At 40.3% G+C, this 20,083-nt stretch overlaps 1 protein-coding gene across 1 annotated transcript in view; it reads left to right on the forward strand.

Annotated features, from left to right (window-relative positions):
- LOC139652970 (retinal Mueller cells isomerohydrolase-like) overlaps positions 1-1,254 on the forward strand; it is an 8,493-nt gene extending 7,239 nt beyond the window's left edge. Inside the window, exon 12 of the mRNA XM_071529900.1 lies at positions 1-1,254. This exon is cut by the window's left edge and continues 18 nt beyond it. Coding sequence (XP_071386001.1) covers positions 1-128 — 128 coding nt within the window. The 3' untranslated portion in view covers positions 129-1,254.
- The last annotated feature ends 18,829 nt before the right edge of the window (positions 1,255-20,083 follow it).

Genomic DNA, 20,083 nt, shown 5'->3' on the forward strand with positions numbered 1-20,083 from the left:
TGGTAAAGCCGGGGGCAGAGAGGCCGGGCGTCCTGCTGGTGCTGGATGCCAGGGACCTGAAAGAGCTAGCAAGGGCAGAGGTCAACACCATCATCCCTGTCACCTTCCACGGCATGTACAAGCCATGACCCCCACCTCCCACCTTTATGCTAACCAGGGCAGGAAACAGTGACAGATGAAATTCACCAGCCACTTTCACTTTTCTACCAGACAACTAGAATTCTAGAATAGAACTGGACCTCCAAATGGCTGGCTACCTGCCAAAGTGGCTTTAAACCCAGACCTTAGACTGCGGGAAATTTGTCATTGCTTGTGTCAAACAGTCTCCGATTGCAAAAATGGCTCCATTCCCATGTTTTCCTTTTCTGAGCCTACTCCTTTGTCTAAATGTAAGGATTGGTAGGGAACTAACCCATAATAATGATGTCTATGTGACTAACAGGTCCATTCTGTTTCCTACTCTACCATGTACAACTGATTTTGGAGTTAAAGGCAGGGATGTAACTTTGGGTAGGCTGTTATATATATTTCAGAGATAAATTCATAGTCAGCAGTATCAAACTGATGAAAGTTATATAAGGGTATTTATATCTTTGAAATGATGCCTTCCCAGTATTTTGTTTGTGGTGCTAAACCAAAGTCATATAAATTCCAACGTTGAATACCCAAAGGTAAAAAGGTAGCACACACACATGCTCTGATGAAGGCCACTAGGCCGGAACGTTAGCATGTTTGTTGACATGGCCACAATAAATTGGTGAAATTGAGATTAGTCAACTTTGTCCTGAAGATCTGTGTGTGTGTGCTACCTTTTTACCTTTGGGTATTCAACAGTGGAACTATATAAGGGTATGTCTTTTATATTTTTTCTGAATGTATAACTGTTTTTTGTTTATATTGGTGGTTGTTTGCCTCGTGGTGATCACTGTCTGGAGCCAATAGTTTACTCATCTTTCTATTTGCCACTGCATCACAGGTTATTGGGATTCTTTGCCAGAAGTTCAAATTTTATCTGTATGCAAACATTTGTGGTATATTGTAAAAAACGGAACCGCTACCATAAAAATGACTTGTTAGTGTTGTTAGCATTGAAATTAATGGATCTTCTAGCTGCAAGCTAATGAGTAAAGGGAATGCTTAAGAGGCATCCAATAGGTTCAGAGTATTGTGTCTTTTCTGAAGACAAGTCATGTTGTTTACTCTGCTGCTCTTGGTGTTAAATAGCAGTGAAAATGATTTTTAAGCCACAGTGAAAACAGCACCTGTGTATGTATTGTTTTCTTTCTACTTCTATACAAATAAAAAATAATTACATTGCATTGATTCTGTTATTGTCATTACATCACATTTTGAGGGACAGATGTTTAACATCTTCACAAGTAGGTCATTATAAAATGTGTTTTATAATGAAATTTTGTTTACAGTTAGCCTGTGTAGAATTTTCTCTAAATATATCATTGTAAAATTATTTGCAATAGTGAGGGTCAAGCAGATTGTTGGGGATACTGTCTGTTATAACCACGTTCACATTGGATTTTCATCTAATTCTTTCATCATAACCATAATTTGACAGTAATATGTTGATGAGAAACTCCTACATGTATCATCGAGGGATTTTCACAGGTAAAATCTAGGCTAGCCTGAATGCAGGTAGCCACTGGTTTCTGCTGATTCTCAGTGCGTAGCAGCTTAGCCTATAAGTGAGACCATTTCAGCCAAAAATACAATATTACAAATATTTTTAGCATGGCATGTCATGATCTTACCGTGGTGGCCCCCCACAGTAGAATATACTGTAGATGGGGGAAGCTAAAGCTCAACAAAGCCAAAAAACAAGCTGCAAAAGCCAAGGCAAGTGGAGCCACAGGGGGACAGATATCAACGCTGTTGAATCCCTCCATGCAGTCCGGGTGTGTAGTGAGCATTTCTCACCAGATGTATGTATGTATGTAAACCTTTATTTATACAGGGAGAGCCATTGAGAGCAAGCTCTCTTTTTCAAGGACGCCCTGATTACAGCACGAAATAAAAACACATTACAAATATTACAGTACAAAAAACAAAAAATACAAAAAAAACAAAAACAAAAAAACATATAAAACAATATAAAATCACATGAAATTCCCAGGTTCAAATAACAACAAGACTATGAGAAGCACGTGCAATCCCCACATAATGCATCCTCTAAAAGCGCCCTGAAATTTTCCATAGAAACAAATCGGTCCAGTTTAAGAGAGTCCTGCAGCATATTCCATCTATCAGGAGCGTAAAAACTGAAAGCGGTCTTTCCTGCCTCACTGTTCATACGTGGTGTGTCTAATCTAATGTGTGTCTGCGAGCGAGTATGATACCCTGTAGCACTGAAACTCAAAACGAGGACAAATACAGTGGAAGCTTGTCAGACAAAGCTTTGTAAACAAACAAAAGACAATGTTGCTCTCTTCGAATGGTAAGGGAGGGCCAACCCACTTTTTCATATAAGAGACAGTGATGAGTGAGAAACCCATCACCAGTGATAAAACGCAGAGCACTATGAAATACCGCATCAAGAGGCTTCAAGGTAGTAGGCGAGGCATGCATATACAGGACATCACCATAGTCAAAAACAGACATTATTGTTGATTGCACAATGGTCTGTCTACTGATAGTAGAAAAACAGGACTTGTTTCTGTACAAGAATCCAATCTTTCCCCTCAGCTTTTTGGTTAGGTGTTCCACATGGGTCTGAAATGAAAGCCTATTGTCTAGCCAAATGCCCAAATGTTTATAAGAATCAACAATTTCAATTTGCGCACCCTGCAGAGTATGAATACCTATACTGGCATCAGTCCCACGAGACCTCGAAAACAACATACATTTTGTCTTGTCAGAGTTCAAGACAAGCTTGTGGCCAGTAAGAGACATCTGAAATGCGTCAAAAGCAGACTGCAGATTTGCAGCGTCCATTCTAAGCGTGGGGCCAGTAGCATACAGGATTGTGTCATCTGCATAATAATGGACGTCACAATGTGGAGAAGAGGGTACCATGTTGTTAATATACAGAGTAAATAAAAGTGGACCCAGAATCGACCCCTGTGGGACACCTTTACCAATTACTAGTGAGCTGGATCTAAAACCGTCAGCAACAACAGCCTGTGTTCTCCCTGAGAGATAATTAAAAAACCAGTTGACTGTGAGCTCGTCCAATCCTATGGAGGATAGCTTGTTTATTAAAATATTGTGATCCACCGTATCAAATGCAGATGATTGATAAAAATGGAGGTATGTCAAATAGTTTACATGTATACCCATCAAACATTTCACCGTCGATCAGAGGTCCAGACAACGTGGGGCGTGAGGGGCTGATGTGAAAGTTTATATGATGTTGGTCTTTCAACTCACGTTTCAAAGTTTTATAGGCCCAATCCCAATGTCTGCACTCATGGCCTCATGGACTTTGAAGCGTGTTCCTGATAAGGCACAAGTGTTTAGGGTGGTCACAGTGAAAAACGAACAAGTGCGTGAGGACTCTGAGGTGGACTTTTCAACGCCCATCAGCAGACTTTTCTGAGCAACTTGCCCACAATTCATAGCGATGAATATATTTTATATTATTGCAAATTCATTATGATACGGGCAAAATGATATTTAAATCAGGCAGTTGGTCTTGAAAAGCGCCTTGGTCGATTTGAAATTAATAAACGCAAAACAAAAAGTCCTAATGCTGCTAATGCTAATGTTGGTCTGAAGTTCTTAATGTGCATTTTTTTAATAATTGTATCTTAAAAGCAGCTTTTGACTCACTGTTATTTGATTAATGTGATCAATTCCAGTAGGATTAGCACAATATAAATGGATGGAAATTCTGCCCTTAATCTAAATGGGTACAACCAACATGGATAAAATATGTTGGGAAAATACATTTTCCCAATAGATTTATTTCATGTCAGAGCTATGTGGTTCAAAGATGTTGGACCAACGTGATTATTTTACCTTTGATGGAACTATTTACTTTTAGTTGGGCCTACACATTTAAATTGGATGGAAATTCTGCCCTTAATTTAAATATGTTCATCTGTCTATCTCTTTCTTCTATGAATATATTTATGTATGGTATCTTTCCAGGGCTGTCTAGGGTTTCCCCCTCATCCCTTATTTTCTTCATAATAGAACCATGTTTAACCTCTTGCTCTCCTCAGTGTGTGTGTGTGTGTGTGTGTGTGTGTGTGTGTGTGTGTGCGTGTGTGTGAGTGTGTCTTCAACAGGAAAGAAGAGAGGAATCTTTGGCTGAACAGTAGCGAGGAATGGATCAGCGTCTGGAAAGAAGGAAAAAAACACATGTAAGCAAACTCAAAAGAGTGGCTCCAAACAGTCATTTTGTATGGAAATATGTATTTTCATAATTGCCTGACAGCTTTGATAAGACAACACACACTGCTTCTTCATTCTTTTCTCTTCCTGTCTGCTGAAGCCGACACTTCAGTGATCTGTGTGTGTTTTTTGAGTGTGTGTAAGAGAGGAAGAGGGAGGGAGAGAGGAACAAAGTAACAAAGATCAAGTTATTTCCCTATCATGATTATTTGAGCATCAAAAGAAATGATTTTGAGCATGAAAGATGACTTGTTTTTGCAAAGAGCCAATTTCAAAAATGCAATGAATGTATGATTTGTGACCAAGTGTAGAAAATGTGAGCAAGAAAATGTTGTCACATCATCAGCATGTCAAATATATAGATGGAGGTAAGCAGTGATGGAGGCCTAGTGGTTTGGTCAACAATGATAAACAAATAAATAAAAATAAAAATAAATAATAAACAAAAAATCTTTATAGTCTTTAGAAAATTATTATTTCCCCCTATCATACAAGTTTGATACAACTTACAGGCCAACTATGAATGTATATCATGAAGATTTTTGTCACCTTAAAAAAAATGGGTAAACTGTTCCAGAAATATAAAGTTAGTCAAACTGGCTTTAGGTGGTTTACTCTCCTACAGAAATTAGTCCAGAGGCCAAATGCGCATTATTAATATATATTCACAGATGAAAGATGTCAGAAAAAGAGACATTGCTGTAAAAAGGTCCATAGTTACTTTATGGTTCTATGTTGCTAGCTGCTAGTTCTTAGAGTCAGAGACCAGCTGTGATGCCACAGCGCAACATTCCCTGTTTAAATGCTGTTTGGAATGAGAATCATCACTTGTCCCCACAGACTTGACCCGAGAGCACGCTCCGACTCAAGAGACATTTTGGCATCGCTTGACTGCATTCATTTCTTCATTCATTTAGGCACTTTTTAATTCATTTATTTTTTCATTTATAATTTTTTTCGTTAATTCGTTAATTTTTTTCGTTTTTGGGTGAATTTTTGTTGTTTTTTGTCGGGAGTTTTTTTTCTTGTTTTGTTTTTTTTGGTTAAATTTTCACAGGAAAAGCCGGACCTGGTTAGGACTTGGCACCATGGGCAGCGACCTCTCCAAACCGGTAAGACTGACTCATTTTCATCTTTGTAGTGGAAAAAAATTGTCTCTCTTGTGCGTTTTCACGGTGTAACTTGAGCTACAAGTAAGAAACTTTGTGAAGGATGTGAAATGCAGCTCAGAAAAAATTCGTGTGTCAACTGAGATGTGACGGTTCAGAGTAAAACACAGTAATTGCTTCATTAATTGTGAATTATCGTGGATTTTTATGGGTCCGTGGGGTCAAAGTGTTGCTAACGTTGTTAGTTCACGGAGCTTCGCTCTAAGCTTCTCGACTGCGCGCGGACACTGGACTTGTTATTGTTTGAATGAAGCACGCGCTTTAGCTCGAGCCGCTGTTCTGACTTTATATTAGAATGCTTTTGACCTCAGCGAACACACACACACACACACACACACACGTGATGTTTCAATGTTTAGAGGAAAAAATGGTTTCTGCAGCGTGAGCCACGACTAGCGATATTATCTGGTTAGATAATAAATAAATAAGAACTTTATTTAGACAGCGCTTTTCCAAACAATCGTTTCAAAGTTCTTTACAAAGCTAATAAGATATTAAATAAATAGCCCACAGTAAAACTGGATAAAAAGGAAACAAAATAGAAAAAAATACAACAGGGATAAAACAGGACATAAAATTGGACATTATTATTGAACAGGGGCTATTCCTAAACAAAAAAATATCTTTACTGTGAAGAAATTATTATTATTTGTATGATTATTATTATTATTATTGTTATTATTATTATCATTGTTATTAATTTTGTCCTGAAGTACTCATACTCCAAATTAGTAAATACTTTGTGTTTCAAAGGTTACTTTATTACCAATGAAATAATTAAATTAAAAATGAATAACAATTTAATGCTTCAGGATCCATTTCCTCTGTTCAGTCGTCCAATTAGTGTACCTGCAGGAAAACTGGGAAACTGTATCACATTTATTTGTATTCATACATTATGCCCTGATGAAGACATATAGCGTCGAAACCATGGTCTAAACTTTGGCTCAGTAAATTATTAGATGTTGATCCCATTATAAGTGTGCTACCACGCTCACTCTCAGCAATCTGGTGGAAGAGTCTTGCTGCCTTCAGGTGCTCCTTGTTTGCTCGTACTTTCGCAAGTTCCACTCGTAAATACAACTCGTCGTGTATTCAAGTACTTTGTCAGTCAGAAATAACTAAATTGGCACTGCAACAAAAGTAGCTTTTTTGGTGACTATTTTAGAAACCAAACGGTACAGAGCTACTTTGTGCTACAACAGCAGAATGAAGAGGAGAATATTAACAGTTTTGTAATTGATTTTTTAATACGTGTATAAGCTATAGTTGTTATGCATGGTACCAGAAGTTAAACAAAAAGTGAGAATGTCACATCTTGGCTTCTTGGATATCATGTAAAATTTGACTTTCTCATTGGTATTTACCATTTTATTGGGTCGTTCAAGCGCGCTCTTCCCGTAATTCAACATTTTCTGACCGTACTTGAAGGCAACATCTGCTCGCTACTGTTGTGACGGTTGGCTCGGTGCAGAAGAAGTGCGGAAAATCTGGGAGAGAAGGTAAACTAGGCCTGAATATTGGACTTTTGGACCACAGTGCAATGGTTTGGCTTCAAAACATTTCTATTATGCTGTTTGGATTAATTTATGGTAATGTTTTACCTTTTTGGAACTAAATAAACTATCTCTATTCACTCCAGTTGTTTTGGAAAAAGTTGCTATGGAGCTGCGATAGCTAGCTTGACGTGTTAGTCTACTGGAAACCCCTATATAGCCTATATGAAACCCAGCAATGTTGTTTCCTATGAACTTTTATGATTAAAATGTCATCTATAGGCTTAGCAGATGAGATTAAGCTTGGTTGCTAAGAGTTGCATGTTGGGCAATTTGAGTAATTAGCATAATGAGCTAATTAATCGCTTCTAGTTAACTTAGAAAGGTGAACAAGTAAGGTAAGTTCACCTTACCTTCTAAGTAAGGTGAACTTAGAAGGTTTCGAACAAGCCCGTTTTTACCTTTCAATTTTTGAGCATTTTTTAATTTTCACTTTTTTCATTAAATATGATGTTGTTATTAATGATTATGCTAATAAGGGCATGACAATGAGGCTAGAAATGTTTTCTTATATTTTATATGCACTAAGCAGTACATTACCATTAAAATAAACATACTCTGGAAAGTCTGTGACAATTTTTGATATTCTTCTTTATTTTACTTGATAATGAGCTAATTATGCTAATTACGCAAATTGCCCAACATGCAACTCTTGGCAACCAAGTTGAATTTCATCCTCTAGGCCGATAGATGACATTTCAATCATAAAAGTTCATAGGAAACACCATTACTGGGTCCAAGAAATTTCCAGTAGACTATGTGTTATAAATACAAACTTCATCAGTGTTTCAGCTGACAGGAGGGTCATTAGATAATAACAAAATAATATAATAATAAAAAAAATTGGGTGATCTGTTCGTTTAAGAGAGCTAAAATCTTCCAAATAACATTAGAAAGAACTTTGTTTAAATCCTTGATAATATTCATTGGGCCAATGAGACATAAACAGATCTACATATTCCGCCTGCTTTGGACAACGATACCAGACCAAACAAATAAGTCTCTCATTAGCCTACGAGGCCCTTTTCACAAACATGGCTTCCATACTTCCGCAAGGTATAACTTGGTTCTCACCATTGACAGCAATGTTAAAAAGCTAACTTTCTGCCGCCATGTATAATACAATACAGGTGTTGTCACTGACATATGTTTCTGTTTCTGTTGTCAGACGACTGGCAACTACAAAAAACTGAGGGTCACAAAATGCTAACAGCACAGAAATTAGCGTTAGGCAGTTAGCATTTTGTCAGCCTCATCACAGTTACTTGCGCAGATGTTTGTGAAAAGGGCCAATTAGCCATTCAACTGAACAAAAATAGGATTAAAATTCAAATGACTTCTGTTCATCTTTACATATAATTCTACCCAGGTAATTTACAGTATGTTGAAATTCACCTTGTTCTTTCTAACAGGTTGTTGATGATGGCACGTGGCCGACTCCTAGCCGTGCCTCATCCACCGTGGGAAAGAGACGCCGCCTTTCTCCCCTCTCCTCTCCTTCCTCTTCCCCCTCCTCCACTTTTTCTCCCTCCTCCTCTCCCCCTAGGAAGAGACGCCGCCTTTCTCCCCTCTCCTCTCCTTCCTCTTCCCCCTCCTCCACTTTTTCTCCCTCCTCTCCCCCTAGGAAGAGACGCCGCCTTTCTCCCCTCTCCTCTCCTTCCTCTTCCCCCTCCTCCACTTTTTCTCCCTCCTCCTCTCCCCCTAGGAAGAGACGCCGCCTTTCTCCCCTCTCCTCTCCTTCCTCTCCCCCCTCCCCCACTGTTTCTCCCTCCTCTCCCCGCCCCACCTCTGTTTCTCCCTCCTCCTCTCCTCCCTCCACCACTCTGAGTATGGAGAACAGCTCCATCGACAGGTAGAATATGACGCAGGCTAATTAAGGCTAATGATATATTTTTACTGTGGCTGTCCAGCAGGAATCCGACCATCACTGAGAGCTCCATTCTCTTCCATTATTCAATTTGTCTGGTCAAACCAACTTAAAGGGACACTGTGATGGTTTGAATTCCCACTAAATACTGCTTGTTGGCATTGCTTTCATTCATTCATTATGGAATTGGTTGCCATGGGTAGCCAATGAGGTAGCTGTCGACACATCAGTATCCATGACTTTCCATGAATGATGCTGCCAATACTAGCATGCCATTGTTTAGTTGACTGAAGCGTTTAGTTGATTCCCTGTTTTGTGTCCATTGGCTCAAGAAGAAAAATAACCCTTCAAGTCAAAAAGTCAAGGTTTCCCTTTAAGTGGTTTGTTTTAAGTGAATGAAACTGATTCCTGCAATGCTGAGAAATGTTGTGGGGTGATATTAACATTTTGAGATGAAACTGTAAACATCCTGTATGCCTCAGTATCATGGTCAGTGTGCCTGTGTAGCTGTTTTGTCCTAAATGAAGGTAAACTGTTTTGTAGGATTCCAGCAGTTCCTGAGGTGCTTGGCCAGGAAGCACGGACTGAGTCTCCTGGCATCGCTGCCACAGCAGGTACATTTAATGACAGATATGTTATGATATGTATGTTTGTGTGATATATATATAGATGTATTGTCCATGTGCCACTCCAAAACTGCTCTCTCATTATGTTTTTCTCCTCATAAGTCTCCTTGGAGCTGCCTTGCTCTGGATCTCTGGAGAGGTATTACTGTTTTTCTCCATGAAACAGGTTTCTCATATAGCAGTGGAAACCTAGGATAGTTTAGAGATCAGATATGTTGCTTAGAGATACATTTCCACTGAATATTCCTGTTTTCCTGCCTTTGGCTCCATTCTTTTTTGTGTTGCTCAGATCACATCCCTGCTAGTCTGCCTCTCTCTTACCCAGCCCCTCTCTTTCTCCTTCTCTCTCTCTCTCTCTCTCCATCTTTCAGGCCAGTGCAGGCAGAGGGCAGCAAATCCTCCTTCAGGTCCAGCAGGACCCAGAGAGGCCAGAGGCAGAAGCTGGGGTATGAAACAAAAAATAAATTGATCTACTTTGACTCTTCATTCAATTCCTGTTTAATTAGTACAAGGCAAGCGAAATCCAAGCAGGAAAATTTTAATTATTCTAATTGCACTTGACAGTATTAGCATATTAGAAAAGCAAAACGTTTTAGACTGAGGTCATCTCTAAGACTTGGCAGAGTTCATTTTCTCATCACTGCCTATTTAGTTCATTATGCCCATTTGGTAGACTGGACAGTTTGGATATCTGAGGTTCAGATAAGTCAGTCATATCACTGCCATTACAAACCATGAATTTTCATGGTTTCAAGGTTCATTAAAAGCACCTTGGGCAACAGAACACATTAGAAAGTTATTCTATTTTTATTGATGTGCTTTTCCTACCAGGTTTCCAAACATTGGGAACACCTGCTTCCTGAACGCCACTCTCCAGGCCCTGTACAGCATCCCAAGCTTCTGTGCTGACATCATGGGGCAGGAGGCGCTGTGGAGCCCCAAGAGAACCAGCCTGAAGCTGCAGAGGTACAGTAGAGCAAGAGATCTTCACCGATTCATTGCTTTACTGATTGTTACCTTGATATTAAAAGTAAATCATAAATACTTATGCTCTCAATCTCCTGTTCTCCAGCTACTTTGGAGAGCTGTACAAGGCGAGGCAGGGTGACAGCTCCTTCCACAGCAAGAGCACCCTCCTGAGGTTGGTCAAGAGCAGCTTGGCCATGTTCAATGAGGAGTACGAGGGTGACTTTCAGCAGGTACAAAAATGAGTCTAGCATTCATGATTTCTTTTTTACTGCAGTATTTGTGTGATAAACATATTTGAATGGCTTCCTGATCTCTTACAGGATGCCCATGAGTTCCTCATGCTTTTCCTCATGGGCATGAAAATGCAGGGCGAGACACAGCAGGGGACGTCCACAGCTTGTCCCACTGTGAACTTTGAGTTCAAGCTGCAGTGTGTCCGCACCTGCTCCAGGTAACTCAACAGCAAACTGCATTTACTATATTCATGATGTTTTATCTGAACAATCACAGAATCAAACATGAAACAACAAAGTACATCACTTATCACTGAGGTTCACATAACTGTCTGGTGATCTGAGTTAAAGTATTTTTCTCCTCCATGTTTGTTTTTAAAGCTGTGGTAGCAAAGTCTTCCAGGAGGAGGGGCTCAACAACCTCTCTCTGGACCTCTCCTCCTGCCTGGCCGACAGCCTGGCACTCTACTTCAAAGTCAGTATACAGCGGATCAGTTCAGTTCTCCATACAGACACACACACACACACACACACCTATGTTAGTGACTCTGTGTCTTGTTCCTTAGGCATCAGAACTGGAGTGTACCTGCCGGCAGTGCCTTGGCCACCAGGCAACAGTGGCCAGAGCTTTCCTCACTGTACCCAGGTAAGTCCCATACATGAACCTGCACATGATGTTGTAAACTACACTGTCTTTCTATAGTATGTGTTAATGGTACTCTCTCTCTTTTAATAGAGTGCTAGTGCTTCACATGAAGCGTTTCTGCTACGATGGGAAACAGCTGAGGAGAGTGAATGATGCTGTCTGCATCCCTCCAGTCCTGTCTCTGGCCTCCCTGTTGGAGGAGCAGCAGGATGTACTCAGGTAAACTTACACTCATTACACTCCATATTGGAACAACTGCATAATGACCTCAAACATACTATATACATATATTTACTGAGTAATTTCACCTACCAGAAATACCACCATGAAATGATTTAATGTACATTAAATGCATGTTATACCATCCAAAACAACTCTAAACAATGTAATGGAGTTATTTTGATTATTCTCACTTCTGTGGTTGAATCTCTTTTGAATGAGCCAGTTTGACTGTCTGTCAAACTAGCTTATACATGACTTATAGATTTAAGAAACTATAGTCTAGCATGAATGAGCACCTGCCTATTACTGTACACGTAGGTCATGTTTGAAAACAGTTTCCTATACACAGTATATTTGTCTTGAATATCACATTGATCAAAACGGATGCTCTTTCATTCAAAGCTCCCCAGGAGGCAGGAAGGTGTCAGCCCAGGCAAAACCCCTCCCAAGCACAGGTAAGAGAAAATGTGCAATTTTAAACCTGTTCAGTGCTAATCTAACTAGAAACACCCAACTAGAGTTTGTAAGTTTCCAAGTAAAACGAGATTCTGTGGTGTGTCTCTCAGCATCAGTCGATCAGCTGGAGAGCTCTGGAGACAGAGACAGATCTCAGCACGGAGCTCCTGTGGTGAGAGAGACATAGGGAGAGACAGGAGAGATGGAGAAAGAAAATACATGTATAAGAGAGAGAAAACAGTCATTTTTCAGTGAACTGTTGAGAGAAAATGTACTGAATAGTTACTCATGGATAGAGTAGTTTAAGAGCCTTATTAAAAAGGAAATGAACCCCTCATCACTCACCTTGTTTCTTTACAGCAGGATCACGGTGTCCAGAGCAGCTACCGCCTCTCTGCAGTCGTCTCTCACCTCGGGAGGAGCATCAACTGCGGTAATTAATGTCTCACACATCAGACATAATTATGGATCTGGGACACACACAGACACACATATAAACAAACACACCAAATAAAGCTTAATCTGCATTGTGTTTCCTGTGCCCCACACAGGCCACTACATCAGTGACATCACAGAGGGACCCGGTGGGGAATGGCTGACCCTAGATGACTCCCGGGTGACGGGGACGGACGAGGCCGCGGTCCTGAGAGACAGAGGGAACACCGCGTACCTCCTGTTCTATGTCCTCAGGTAAGACTTTTGCCCTCACTGCTTAGGAGGAATCAATGAACTGTTCCTGTTTGAGTCTTCAAGCAAACTTGTAAGTGAGAGACTATTGAGTTAATGCCCCGTCTTCTTTGTCCTCTTTTCCTCTAGTGGTGCAGGTGAGGGGGACCCTGCACCTCTGTAGCAGGAACAGGAGTCAGGAGCTGTTTGCACCATCACCAGCTGTTTGCTCCGTAGTACGGTGGCCATTTTAGGACATCCTCAGCCGCCTTGTCATTTGTAGATCTACTTTATCAGATTTAGGTGGACTTGTGTCAGGCTTAGGTGTCTTTTCTCAGATTTAGGTGGACTTGTGTCAGGGTTAGTTGTGTTTTGTCAGATTTAGGTGGACTTGTGTCAGGTTTAGCTGTGTTTTGTCAGACTTAGATGGACTTGTATCAGGTTTAGATGTACTTTGTCAAACGTAGATGGCGCTCGTCTGCAATGGAAGTCCCGCTGTTACAACCAAGCGCTTCCAGTCCTTCATCACACGGTGTGCTACAACCGGACTGAAAGGAACCAGTTTCAAGTAAATACAAAAGCATTTTTAATTAACTGTGCAGATAAATCTGATTCATATTTGCATATTCCAGCTCTCTGCTGCCTTATTTACTTGAAACTGGTTCCTCTCAGTCCAGTTGTAGCACACCGTGTGATGACAGATTGGAAGCGCTTGATTGTAACGCCGGGACTGCCCTCTATTGCAGACGAGCGCCATGTAAGTTTGACAAAGTACATCTAAACCTGATACAAGTCCATCTAAGTCTGACAAAAGACTTGAGCTAAACCCGACACAAGTCCACCTAAATCTGACAAAGTAGATCTACGAATGACAAAGGCAGCTGAGGATGTCCTAAAATGGCCACCGTACTTTCTTTTGTACATAGTTCTTTTTTCACGTGCACCTTTAAGATAGGCACATAAGCAATAAATTAGTTTTCCTTAACTAAAAAAGCTTTTTTGTCCTAGCCTTATATTTGCTGTGTTTGCAGAATTATTTTCCCATTTGTCTAGTTTACTTGATTCTGATTCTGTTTATCAATTACAAAATTTGACAGTACATCATATTGTTGTTTTGATAGACAAGACTGAAACAAGTCAATGTTACTCTCCTAATTGCTACTCTATAAACTCTACAATATAGTGCATGGATTTATTGAGTTCTATAGAACTCAAAGGAATAAAAAGTCAAAATTTGTATTGTAAAACAGAATCAGTACAAGCTTATCAATATTTTCTTACACTCCTACAAGATACTGCCAGACAAACTGATACTGCCATTAGAGTTTTTCACTTCACCAAGAATGAAATTGAAAACTTAATGTGTAACTTGACTGCAAAATTTTAAGTTCAACTTAAATATTCCACTAAGACTTTGGTTCTCAGTCTGGGTTCAGCACAAAACTGTTGTCCTTGAAATACACACCAACCTGAAAGCATTTGTATATCAGCTGTTCTTCTCCCGTCTCTGATATGAGCTGAGTATCTAAAGCCTTGTCAAGAATGTGTTTGACTTAAAAGCTGCTGCAAAACTTTAACAGTGGAACTGTTACGGCTGTGGTCGTACTCCTTGTTGTTCCTAGTGTTTCCTTGTGTCTCCCTTCCCTTGTGTTTCCAGTGTTTCCCTCTGTCTGTCTCTCTCCGTGTTTTGTATGTGTCCCGGTGTGGGCGTGGTCTCCCTGTCCTCCTGGCTCCCGGCTCAGCGGCTCATCTCCGGTCAGCTCACCTGCTATCGATCATCTCATCGGCCTCAGTATATCTACCCCGGTCCCTCATCCGCTCTTCGCCAGATTGTCTTCTACACTACCGTGGTAGATAGCTCAAGGCCGTTCTAGCTTACCTGGTGATTTTCTCCGTGTGTGTTTCTTGCATTTAACCTGAATCTCCTGTGTCCAGAATCATCCCCCTCCAGCCTGACTTTGTGCCTGTTCCACCGTCTGCCTCCGGCCTCCCCAGACATCCAGCCTGCCTCGCTCCACGCTCACGCCAAGCCTCATCCACCGTCTGCCTCCGGCCTCCCCAGGCTTCTTTACCCTCCTCCTCTTGTCTGTGTCCTGCGCTTGGGTCCGACTCGAACTCTTAACAGGCCACCGTACTTTCTTTTGTACATAGTTCTTTTTTCACGTGCACCTTTAACCTAGGCACTTAAGCAATAAATTAGTTTTCCTTAACTAAAAAAGCTTTTTTGTCCTAGCCTTTTATTTGCTGTGTTTGCAGAATTATTTTCCCATTTGTCTGGTTTACTTTGATTCTGTTTATCAATTACAAAATTTGACAGTACATCATATTGTTGTTTTGATAGACAAGACTGAAACAAGTCAATGTTACTCTCCTAATTGCTACTCTATAAACTCTACAATATAGTGCATGGATTTAACTATAGAACTCAAAGGAATAAAAAGTCAAAGGTTGTATTGTAAAACAGAATCAGTACAAGCTTATCGATATTTTCTTACACTCCTAGAAGATACTGCCAGACAAACTGATACTGCCATTAGAGTTTTTCACTTCACGAAGAATGAAATTGAAAACTTAATGTGCAACTTGACTGCAAAATTTTAAGTTCAACTTAAATATTCCAGCAGCACAAAACTGTTGTCCTTGAAATACACACCAACCTAAAAGCATTTGTATATCAGCTGTTCTTCTCCCATCTCTGATATGAGCTGAGTATCTAAAGCCTTGTCAAGAATGTGTTTGACTTAAATCCGGCTAAACTTAAAGACCAACACTGATTTTGTTCTTCAGTCCAAGAACTCTCACATACCATTTGCATAAGGACCTTCTGAATAAATTCATAATAATATCTGAGCTCTTTGGGTATGTTAAGTTCAGAGCGTAGATTACTCCCAGCATCATAGCCTGTCCACCTTCCTTCTTGATGGCCTCTATACCCATGATGCTCCTCTGTCAGCCCCTCATGATGAATATATTCTCAGTTCAACATAGTCAGAGTATCTCTGTGATAGCCGGCTTCACAAAACCAAACAACAGCAATTCTATCTAACTGGTCTCAAGAAGAAGGTCGTCAACTGGCTCTGTCAACCCAGGATTTACCAATCCAGCTATGAGCTCACATGAAAGAGGCGGGATTTGTGATGAATAACCAATCACATGCAACATGGACAGATGAAGAGCAGCATATTTTATGAGATAAGATGAAAGGAAAAGTAACATGATTCAGTGGGGAAAAGGCAGTAGAGTATAAGCACACAACTTGAATATAAAAATAGTAGAAAATAATCCAAAAATAAAATCAACAGACTGAATAGTTGTAATTAGGCTTATCTCTGCCCCTTCATTAAAACACACCATTCATTCTTCTCACTTATACAATATTGTATCATCACATTGAGGCTGTGAAAAGATTTATATTCATAAAATCTACATCATGTTCCCAATGAGAATATGAGTGCAGACGTCTATTGCATTAATCTCTCTTGAGAATCACATGAAAGAATTTCAATACTTCATATACAAATACAGTAAATTTCATTCATCATTGATAGCTATTGTTAACTAATGTCAGCGACCTGCTATTTGTTAGATGTCCTCTTTTATAACCAGAGTGGGTGGAGCGGAAATGCTACAAACATTTCTTATATCTCTGATCTAATAAATGATGAAAAGCAAAGTGGTTCTGCTGGTCTCTAAACACGTGGACCTGCGAACAGTCCTTCTTTCTTGGCCTATCTGTTTATTCAGCAGTTTCTCCCTGTACAGTTCTTGTTGTTACCTGTTACTTTCATTTGAAAGCAGTGTTGTTGTTCATATCGGGATCCTGTAGGAATGGTGACTCCATTTGTCCAGAGAGCTGATTGGTGCAGAGACAGGCATAGGTTTATTTTATAGCTTTATATTTAAGCTGCGCCAGAGCAGGTTAGGGGTGCAGCATAGGTTACCATGGCGATCTACCACGGTTAAACGTGAGCCACCTTCATGAGAGAGAAAAACCAGGGTTAAGCCCAAATTTAGCTCGCTAAACTGTCTTTATGAGACAGGCCCCAAATCATTAGTGTCACCTTTAGATTGTTGTTACCCACAAGCAACTTACACACCCCAGCCTCTAAGTCAGCAGTGTCTCCACTGAGGTGCATGAGTAAGAAAAACAATTCAGAGCTGTTTGTATTTAGCAGTGATCAAGTCACCAATGTTACACCTCCATAGACAGACTGAGTTACCCAACTGGTCAGGTAACAGATAATGTTTAGATTCTCTTCTCCTCACCTTGCGTGTATTCATGACTTCCTGCACACCTGCATTGTGAACAGAAAAGGTGAAATGCTGAACTAGCTGTTGACTAGTTCCCAGAACCACTCATGCTGTGATGACCAATCCTTCTGGGTCCAAGAGAGAGCTATCAGTCGGTTACAGTGGCTGCATCCAGTTAAGGTGCCTTGTTAGTTTGACATGCAGGGTAACATATGCACACCATGCTGCTACATCAAATACAGGTGTAATAATGTGACAACCCCAAAGTTATGTGAAATAGACTATTCCAAAAGGATTACAAAACCTTTAAACCGCATAGTGTAAACTAATTACCTCTTTCAAAATCTTCAGCAGTTGTGCCATTTTCTGGCTGGGTAGGAAAGTGTATCAGGATAGACTTCTACCTGTATAAACACTGTGGTCCATCTGAGGAATATGGCCTCCAGGCCTTACAGCATCCACCCCCATGGACTCAACTACAGCAAGGACAATGAGGGTGAGGAAGGAATGAATCAAAGAACGATGCGATGAATGACTGAATGATAGATAGATAGATAGATAGATAGATAGATGTGTGTTTGTTTCTGCCTCTCCAGGAGCGCTGTACCCAGACGGTACCGGTCCAGAGCAGAAGCGTGACGACTCAGTGGCTCCTGGCAGGACGGTAACGTACGAGCGGACCCTCCCGGCGTCCCACAGCCCCTCGGCAGAGGACGGTAACTGCCTCACCAAGTTCTACCACTCCCATGTCTCTGCCCCAAGAGACACCCAGCATCCACCTGTAGGCTCTGATGCTAGGTCTAATGTAAGTAAAACCTCTGTATCATAACTTCTGCTCCTAATAATTCTCCTAATCTGTCCCTGTTTAGGGGTAGTGACCCTTCCCCCCGGCCGCTCTGGTCAAACCAGGGACGGTGCACAGCTATGAGTGGGTGGTGCCTGTGGGTGCTGGGCCAGTAGAAGGAGAGGGAGACTGTCTGAGCTACCTCTACTACTCTGGAGTGGATCCTGTTAAAGACACCAACTCTGGACTGGTGGGACCGCTCCTCGTCTGTCGACCTAAAGCGCTGAAGACAACAGAGGACCATCACTTCTCTCTCTCTCTTTCTTTCCCTTTTTAGATTAGAGTCTCCCTGATCCCTGAACACTTAGCAAGAAATTCTGCATCAGTTTCTATGCATTTATTTCTTTATATTGTATTTTCATGCAAAACTTTTGGGAAAAAAAGCTTCCTCTCTACTTTTGTTTGCAAAAAAGTGAAAGATGGGGGCTGTCCACTTTGTATAAAAGTTTTATATTCAGATTACTTAAGATAAATGTATTTGTTGACTTAAAATATATTTTTCTAATAGAGTTTGTGTTAATTCAGTTTATATCAACAAATATAGTTTAAATTGACTAAAAACCAAATGATTGCTCCCTCACTCTTCCTTTCTTCTCAACACCACGATGCCATGAGGTGTTTCTCTTTGAGTCATTGGCAAAAGTAAGTAATCATTTATTTATTTATTTTTCAGGACTATAGGGATTTTTTAACAATTTACTTTTGCTCATGCGGGACATATTTAGAGGTTTCGGTGTGTTTGAGATTAAAGTGATGTGATGATTCAAGGTAGCTTCAGCTTGCATTAGCGTTAGCTCATTAGCGCTATATGAGTGGTGCAGTCCATTGGAAGTTGGAGGTCGATAGTTCCGAGTTGGAATTACCGACTCCCGATCTAAAGGCATACCAGTGCATCTTCTCAGGAAAACATAGATGAAACAGATTTTCACACTCAAAACCGATCTCAAAAATGGCTCTACGGCCTTTTTCAGCCCGGCTTTTCGCGGGTTAAATCACCTTGGGCCACCCTAAACACACATTATTTTGGATTGTGAAACTAGGCTATTTGTATGTAAGGTACATGTGATTTTTGTGGATTTCCCTTTTACATACGTAATATGTATCTAACTTACATAGACTAGCTAACAATTATCCTTCATCTAACAAATTCTGTTGTAGGCCTAAATGATCACTAGGATGATCACTTGGCTTATAAAGAGTTATAAAGATATAATAGCATATGTTTGACAATCCTGAATGATTTTATGTTTTTATTTTGTGTTAAATGGAGACGGGTTGTAATTCTGTCACCAAAGATCAATGTCTATTTTCTGTTACTAAAATATCACAGCATTTATTTGTTGTTTTTATGGCGCTCATGTGGTGTGTCTGTGATCTTGAACAGCATTAAACGTGTTATGAACCATCTGAAGAGTTGATCATTATTCAACTGGGGATGCTAAACTCTGACCTTCACCTGTCCCTAACTTTACCTCTCACCTACCTACCCCTGTCCCTAACTTTACCTCTCACCTACCTACCCCTGTCCCTAACTTTACCTCTCACCTCCCTACCCCTAATAGCCATCACTCTTCCACTATACCATCACCTAATAGGCCGCCCTGGCAGCCTGTTGAGGTTTTTAATGGGTCGCCATGCCTGAATGTTGTCATTTTTGATAACGCAGTCTGACTTCCATTAAGCTAGTGCTGGAGATGGTTTCCTTTTTAAAGGGACTGACTGCTGTATGTGCAAGAACAGAGGAGACTTGAAGGGATACCTTGACATTTTGAATTTTTTTTTTTTTTTTTAACAGATCCCCACCTTATTTACCAATATTTAGTCAACATGTTCAATTTATTCTGTAAATGTTTCATTCACAAATCTAAATTCCTGAACAGAAAATCCCCTTTCCATTTATTGTTTTAACTAAACAATTGGAATCCATTGCTGGTGTGAAGAGTAATTTAAAAAAAAATGCTTACATCTATATAACTGTAATTTATTTCCTTTATAATGACTCCCACTGGCAATATGTTTGTTTTTTGTTTTAGTTGTATGACCCCAACAACTATCCGATAAAGGATTTTTTTTTTTTTTTTACTTATTTAACCCACAACGCGGATGTCGTCACAGTTACGTCCTTACGTACACGCGCCTCCGTCCATGATTGGCTAAAAGAAGCTGTTTACCTGCATGGTAGTTGCAAAATGAAACCGTTTGAGATACAACTGGCTAAAGAGGTCCGA

The sequence above is a fragment of the Centroberyx affinis genome, unplaced genomic scaffold, assembly GCF_046629955.1.
Source record: "Centroberyx affinis isolate AG114_WGS23_722 - 3 ecotype Tasmania unplaced genomic scaffold, CSIRO-AGI_Caff_v1 ptg001848l_1, whole genome shotgun sequence".
Classification (NCBI taxonomy): domain Eukaryota; kingdom Metazoa; phylum Chordata; class Actinopteri; order Beryciformes; family Berycidae; genus Centroberyx; species Centroberyx affinis.